Raw genomic sequence first — 7,855 nt, 5'->3', positions numbered from 1 at the left:
AAAAAAACACATAGTAAAACCAATACCTTCTCAGATTCGCATCGAAGCTAAAAATTGTATTGATCCATGTTTTTTTTTTAAAAGTTATAACATTATATAGTTAAAAATATAAAAAAGAATTTTATACAAAAATCGTATTTTTTTTATTAACTTTGATGTCAGTTTTCACCATGAAGACAAAAAAAAAGTTCTAAATTTGTTTTTCATATTAAAGTATATTACATAAGCTTTAATTTATATCAGTTGATAACTAATAAAATTAACTATAAAATAACTGATAATTATTTGTTTTTAGCTTCGAAGCTAATTTTACTACAATGTGTTTTTTTTTGTGCCTGTTACCACTTTTTTCAGCTCTCACCGAACTGATTTGTTTTAACGATACGTCAAAAGATCACAAATCGTATCTAGTCGAAGACATTACTCTCAAAAATTGAAAAAATGTCCCTCATTCCCCGTAAATAGAGAAAATCCTCCAAAATATTACGATTTTAACTTTGTAATGCTGCAAACTTTGAGATAAAACTAGTTATAATTGTAATAATTACTTATTCTATGTTCATATTCAGAATTTTTTAATATTGTAATACTTTATGTAATATAATATTAACATTAGGCTTTTACATTATTTAATCAACAGTTCAAATTAACTACTTCAATTTAATATGTAAAGATATGACTTTAATTTAAAATCTTAAAATAAAGATTTTAATCATAAGACTTAAAATTAACAAAATATTATTTTATGTTATTGCTACTACTTAGATAAAATTCATTTTATAAAAATTGAAAGATATTAATTTCTTCAAGAAAATTGTATTTTCTACATAATTAAGTAATTTTTATCACAATATTTGGTCACAGGTTATTATATTTTTGCATATACATTGTTTATTGTGACTTGTTATACTGAATATTAAAACAGTTACCTCAAAACTTCAATTATAAAATACATTTTTACATATCTAATAAATATGCAAAAATATAGAAAATATTCCTTACAATTGTTATAAACATTTAGTTTATGAAATACTTGAGTTAATAATTTTGTTTACAATACAGATAACAGAAAAAACAAATTTTTAGTGATTAAATTTTAAACTATAAATTAATAATTTAAAAAAATGTATAAGTAATAAATATGAAGCATATAAATAGAAACTAAAGCAAAAAATGCATTTGAATTATAATACATGTATTTTAGGCTCATAAGTTTTCTTATCACATTTATATATTTTTAAAATAAAATAATACTACACAAATAAAATATATATTTATTTCATAAATTAAAAGGAACAAACATGAAAACTCAAGATTATTGCTAATTATGTTAGTCTATCATCAGCAAAAAATATACAAAACAATGATCAAAATGGATAATCAACAATTAATTTTTAAATTAAGATGATTGCTCTATTTTGCGACATATTTCATCAGTAAATTCAGAACACTTAGCTTTACCACCAAGATCTCCAGTTCTATATTGTCCTTCTTTTATTGTTTCAAAACACGCTTGTTGTATAACATTAGCATAATTGTTGAGTTCCATATGACGTAGCATCATTACAGCTGATAATAAAAGAGCTGTAGGATTAGCTAAATCTTTTCCTGCAATATCAGGAGCAGTTCCATGAACCTAAATTAATGAACAGATAATATACATTTAAAAGAAATATAGCAAATTATATAAAGATATAATTAAGTTCTTGAAATTCAATAAAAAATTGTAAAAATGTCCCTGCTATTAATTTATCAATCACAGAAAAAAAGATTCATATAAGTACTTAATTTATATAAATATAAAAATATAACATATCTATAAAAAATGATCTAAGAATACAGTACACAACTAATAAGCTAATAAATTATAATACTAAGTAATGCTTAGCAGCAGGCATTACAGTCTTTCAGATGGATGACTATACAGAAATTTTCAGTGGTGAAAAAACACCATATACAAAGTTTAAAATGTAACAGAAAATCTGTGCACCTGTATGTCTTATCTATACACAAGTTTGACCTGGTGTATAGATTTAAGGTTAATTGATATTAAATTAATCTTCTGATTGAAAATAATGCACTAAGCAATGATAAAAATAGAGGAATATGAAGAATGTAGCTTTATTAGGGTTCTTAAATCTGGTTTTTTTTTTTTACTTTCCAAGCTTTTAATAAAGGTAACGCATGTAATACCAGTTAATGTTTGCAATACTAGCAAAATTTAAGAAATTGAAGTGTTTAGTTTTTGTTTTACATAAACAAGACTAAAATAAAAAATTTGAAAGGGAAAAATGTATTTCTTTCCCCTAAAAACTATTTTTTTATTACATTATTATTATTTTTTAAACAAAATGTATAATTTTTTGGCTTTTTGTGAGTAAATATTAATTAATAATGTTTAACTTACTGATTCAAATAAAGCTCCATTGCTTCCAATATTTCCGCTTGGAGTTAATCCTAAACCACCAACCAAACCAGCACACATATCAGATAAAATATCACCATATAAATTTGGCATCACAAGAACATCATAATGACCAGGATCTTGGACCATAGTTAAACAAACTGTATCTAAATATTTTTCTTCAAATCTAATTTGTGGATATTTGGAAGATGCTTTACGACAACACCTCAAAAACAAACCATCAGACATCCGCCTGCAACAAGTGAAGAAATAATTTTGTTAATTTTTAAAACTATTCTCAGAGCTGAAATTTTATATTTTTGGTAAAATACTTTATACAAATTTACCAAACTGTATTGATTATAACAAAAATGTAGCAGTAACAAAAGAAAACAAAAAAATCTTTAACTTTAATGTGAATTTACTGACTAGGGTAAACGTGAATATATTTCTAACTATAATAACTTAAAGAGTTTATTTAGGGAAGGTACTTAAACTAGCATTTTACTAAAATTCAGCTCCTATTACTTTAAAAAAATGATTAATGAAATAATATATATATACATTATATTGGCTTTATGTACAGCAGTAACTTTAGATCGTTTATTTTCAACAGCATATTTAAAAGCAAATTCAGCAACCCTAGTAGATGCTTCTTCAGTGATTAACTTGATTGATTGAACAACACCTTCAACTATTTCATGTTCAATACCAGAATATTCTCCTTCAGTATTTTCTCGGATTGTAACAACATCTACATTTTCATATAATGTAGGATATCCTTCAAGAGATCGACAAGGACGTACATTAGCATACAAATTAAACTCTCTATATACATAAGAACAAATAACATTAATAATCAGATTCTATCAAAAAAAGCTATCATTATTATTTTAAGTATTATGTAAAAAAAAAAGCAACTTTTACTTTCTAAGCGCTAAATTTAAAGAACGATGGCCTTTCCCAACAGGAGTCATCAGAGGACCTTTTAATCCTATTTTATTTGTATTCACAGACTCAATTGCTTTAGGTGGGATTTTCATGGTCCCATCAGGAGCTCGGACAGGAGTAACATCAACTACATCCCATTCTATTGGAGTCTTAAAATTAATTATTTAATTTGTTTTTATATCAGTTACATCATTAATATAATATAAACTATATAATACTTGGGCTGCAGCAAATATTTTCTGTACAGCAGCTGATATCTCAGGACCAATGCCATCACCAGGAATTAGAGTAACTTTACGCTTATCTACACTATAGGAACGGGCCAAGTAATGTGAAATAATATTCTGTTTACAAGTAATAAAAATTAATATACATTAATAAGAAAAATACTATTGAAATTTTGCAACATATAACAAATAATTAATAGATTTTCAATCAATCAAATTCTAAAGGAAAAAAGTTTTATATAACACTACTTACAATTTTATTCATTATTCGGTGAGCCATTATTGAAATTAATTAAAAATAAGCAGTCGCACAACAGATAACTAAGGAACAATAAAAGTTATGTACAGTAGATTAATAAGAAAAAAAAATTACAGTATTTGAAAATTAAGAGGTTAAAGAAACAGATGTTTAAGAAAATTAAGGGATAATTTTTCTATTCCATGATTTTTATTGATTAACTGGTGTTTTTCATAGATTAATATTGTTGTATGATAAAAAAAATTATTCTATTAATATAATTTACAAAGTTTATACTATAAACTTTATAGGTAAATAAACAGACTGGAACAGATCTATCTGATAAAACTTGTACTCTTGATGCAATTAAAATTTCGTTTTAATTTATTTCAAAAATACTTGGAATCTTATACTACTTTAAAAACATTTTTTTTTATAATAAAAATATAAAAAAAATTTTTTATATTTTTATTACAATCTAATGCCTTACAAGGAGCTAAGAGTCACTGTACTCTTAATAAATCTGCATATACTATAATAAGATACAATAAAATAAGCATGAGTACAAAACACATTATTTAAAATAAATTTTGAACACATGATTTTAATTTAAGGATGTCATTAAAGAAAAATCAAAATCTATTAATTTATTATAAATATTTATCACTTTATGAACTATGTTTTAACGTAGTTCAGAGTTTGATAAACAATTTAAAATGTATTATGGTGTTGAGTATTTACATAAATTATTAATATTTTTTCAACGTGACAATCTGATTAAAATTTCAGACTACAGATGTAAATTTTTAGTCAGAGCGTGCTAGTGAATTGTAAAGCAGTGTTAAACATTGTAGATGTTTGAATTCCGCACAATTGCATTAATAAATTCTAGATTTCGATAATACAAATTGTATCTTTGGATAAGGAATTGTTTTACTTAATGTAACTTAATACAACATAAATTAAAAAAAATATCTTTGTCTATTATTTTTTATAAATTAAATGTTTTCATACTATACAGGTAATACGCCCACTAGAATCATTATTTTCTTTTTCAATTAGAATATCAAATTCTGAAAAATGTTTTTTATATAAAACACTTTTACCCGTTATTGTGATACTTTAAATATAACATTACTTATAGATTTACAAATACAACAATTTTAAGGCATATTATTTAAAAATTATGTATTATTGAACAAAATAACATTTTATAGGCAACAGTAGTGATAGACTATACAATATATAATGAAATGTCATTCATTGAAGAATTATGCGTTTAAGTTTCGTAGTAATATTTTATTTTTATACATATGAACATGTGTTTGAAAAAAGCATTTAAAATGTTTAATGCAGTGTCAGTTATTGAGAATTAGTTATTTTAGGTATTTTCAAATAGATTGCGCCACATAGCATGGCCCGATGGCTATATCAAAACTGCTCAACTCATTAGCTGAAATACCAAACTTGTTTGTATAACAGTGATTATGATCCTCTAAAATTAGAGTTGTTAATATACGGTGTTTTATTTTATATTAGTATTATACCCCTATAAAACAACCATGTAGCCAATAAAAATTTCGGTATTTGAATACTGAACATACTTAAAAGAAATCTTTTTTCATAATATTTGTCATTTTTTGAGAAAATCTTAAATCAAATCAAGATAAATAAGTGATCTGGCAATTAATAGCGAAGTTGTTAAAAATTATTCCTTATAAATCAATTCTAACAAAAACCCAGCACAGTGGGGCCGCGGCATAGTATGGATGTTGCATAGTTGGGTCCAGTATAGATTTAATCTGACAGTGATTAAAATCACTATTATAAGAAACGCTTCGATGCAAATCTGTAGATAGTGTTTAATTTTAAAAAATTGATGGATAATTACAAAAGCAAAATCAACTTCTATTTCCTTAATTATACCCAGATTAGTAATTCTATTAATTATATATTATATAATTTTGATATTAAATTGTTTTCAAATTATTATTGATTTTGATTTTTAATATGTTAAAAGTAATCATTTTGAACCTACTTTTTTTTGTCCTTTAAAGTGAAAGTTTTAATAAAAAAAAAATGAATTTGTTACCATAACTTATAGTTCAACTTGCAAGTTTGAATATTTAATCCTTCATTATATCCAGATTTGTAATTCTTAGATTCAAAAAAATATTATAAAATTTTACATTATATAATTGTTTTCAAATTATTATTGACATTGATTTTTAATATGTTAAAAGTAATAATTTTAACCTTCTATATTTTGTCCTTTAAAGTGAAAGTTTACAATAACAAAAAAAAATTAATTTGTTACCACAACTTTTAGCTCATCTTGCAAGTTTGAAATTAACATTATTAAATAGAAAAAAATAAAAATTGTTAAGATTAATATGCAATCAGGAAATTTTATAATTACTATTTACAGTACATTTATGAGAAAAGTTAGATTTTTTTACATTTTTATCGTAATAGATCACTTAAATAAAAATCATAGTAATCATTTCTAATTAACTTTTGGTGTTTAAAAAGATTCTACAATGGAAATATTCAGAATTTAATTAATTTTAATGATTATATATCTAAAAAAACCAATAAAAAAAAGCTTAAATGCAATTTAAAAAAGTTACTAGGAAATTATTACTATTACTTCTATTTAAGTTATCTATTACCATAAAAACGGTAGCACAGTGGGGTCGCGGCATAGTGGAGACATTGCATAGTTGGGTTCAGTATAGATTTAATCTGACAGTGATTAAAATCACTATCATAAGAAACGCTTCGATGCAAATCTGTAGATAGTGTTTAATTTTAAAAAATTGATGGATAATTGCAAAAGCAACATCAACTTCTATTAAAATAAAATACAAAACCCATAATTATCATACAAAAATAGTATATTTTTCAATATGGTAGCCATTTGCGTATAGAAGATAGATTGTCGGGACAAATTTTTTTTTTTCATTTTGTAGTACATAAAATAAGCTTTAATTTTATATATGTTTAAAGGACGCAGTATTTCCGGAACATTTTGAAAAATTAATTTGAAAAAGTTATTTTTTGTAAAAAAGTTACTATTTTAAATCACCCCAGTGAGCAGAATAAGTGTTACATTTTCAAAAAAAATTATATCAAATGAATAGGAAATATCTAAGGTTTCAATACAAAAAAATATTATTTTTATTTGTTCATTTTTGAAAAAGTTATGGCAGTTTTAAGTACAAAAAACATCCCGATAAAATGTAATTTTTATCGCAAACATTACATTTTTTTTTAAATTTTCGACAGCCATTTGCACATAGAAGATAAGATGTCGGGACAAATTTTTTTTTTTCATTTGATAGTATATAACATAACCTTTGATTTGATATATGTTTAAAGGACGCAGTATTTCCGGAACATTTTCAAAAGTTCAGTTGAAAAAGATCTATGTTTTTTACAATATTTTAAGTTTTGAACGCCCCCTATATAAGGGGAAATTGTCCAATTTTAATAAAAAGTATGTCAAATGAAAGATGTACTTATAATGTATTTAGAAAAAAAAAATTTGTGCTGATATATACATTTTTCAAAAAGTTATAGCATTTTTAAGTTGAAAATTTAAAATCGAAAATTTTAACACAAAAATAGTGTTTTTTTAACTACGGCAGCCGTTTAAATGTAGAAGAAAAAGTGTCGAGACAAATTTTTTTTTTTCATTTTATAGTACATAAAATAAGCTTTAATTTGATATATGTTTAAAGGACGCAGTATTTCCGGAACATTTTGAAAAATTAAGTTGAAAAAGTTAGTTTTTGGAAAAAAGTTACTATTTTGAATCCCCCTCTGTGAGCAGAAAAAGTGTTAGATTTTCAAAAAAATGATATCAATTGAAAGGGAAATATCTAAGGTTTTAGTTTAAAAAAAACTTATGTTGATTTGTTGACTTTTGAAAAAGTTATGGAAGTATTAAGAAAAAAAAGTGAAAAAAATGACAAAATTTACCGATTTTTAAATTTGTAATTTTTTTGGATATTTCCCCCATTTGCGGGGAAC

At 24.1% G+C, this 7,855-nt stretch overlaps 1 protein-coding gene across 1 annotated transcript; it reads right to left on the bottom strand.

The window, feature by feature from the left end:
- Nucleotides 1-1,258: 1,258 nt before the first annotated feature.
- LOC126902622 (probable isocitrate dehydrogenase [NAD] subunit alpha, mitochondrial) lies at nucleotides 1,259-3,983 on the bottom strand. Its single transcript, XM_050680076.1, has 6 exons — nucleotides 3,836-3,983; nucleotides 3,574-3,699; nucleotides 3,332-3,504; nucleotides 2,969-3,232; nucleotides 2,408-2,657; nucleotides 1,259-1,636 (listed from the first exon to the last, which is right to left on the bottom strand). Exons 1-6 carry the CDS (start codon nucleotides 3,860-3,862, stop codon nucleotides 1,400-1,402), a joined length of 1,077 nt encoding a protein of 358 aa, XP_050536033.1. The 5' UTR covers nucleotides 3,863-3,983; the 3' UTR covers nucleotides 1,259-1,399.
- Between the last annotated feature and the right edge of the window lie 3,872 nt (nucleotides 3,984-7,855).

Source organism: Daktulosphaira vitifoliae, unplaced genomic scaffold (genome assembly GCF_025091365.1).
Source record: "Daktulosphaira vitifoliae isolate Bord-2020 unplaced genomic scaffold, ASM2509136v1 Scaffold_3, whole genome shotgun sequence".
NCBI classification, from domain to species: Eukaryota; Metazoa; Arthropoda; class Insecta; order Hemiptera; family Phylloxeridae; genus Daktulosphaira; species Daktulosphaira vitifoliae.
The sequence above is the reverse complement of the archived record's forward strand: the minus strand, read 5'-3'. Positions and strand labels throughout refer to the sequence as shown.

Bases quoted from the DNA above. Each gene is read 5' to 3' on its own strand.
- LOC126902622 (XM_050680076.1), bottom strand. From the start codon at position 3,862: ATGGCTCACCGAATAATGAATAAAATT. The intron at 3,505-3,573 runs GTATTATATAGT...ATTAATTTTAAG, and splicing joins AAATATTTGCTGCAGCCCAA to ACTCCAATAGAATGGGATGT. The intron at 2,658-2,968 runs GTATATATATAT...CACTTGTTGCAG, and splicing joins GTACATAAAGCCAATATAAT to GCGGATGTCTGATGGTTTGT.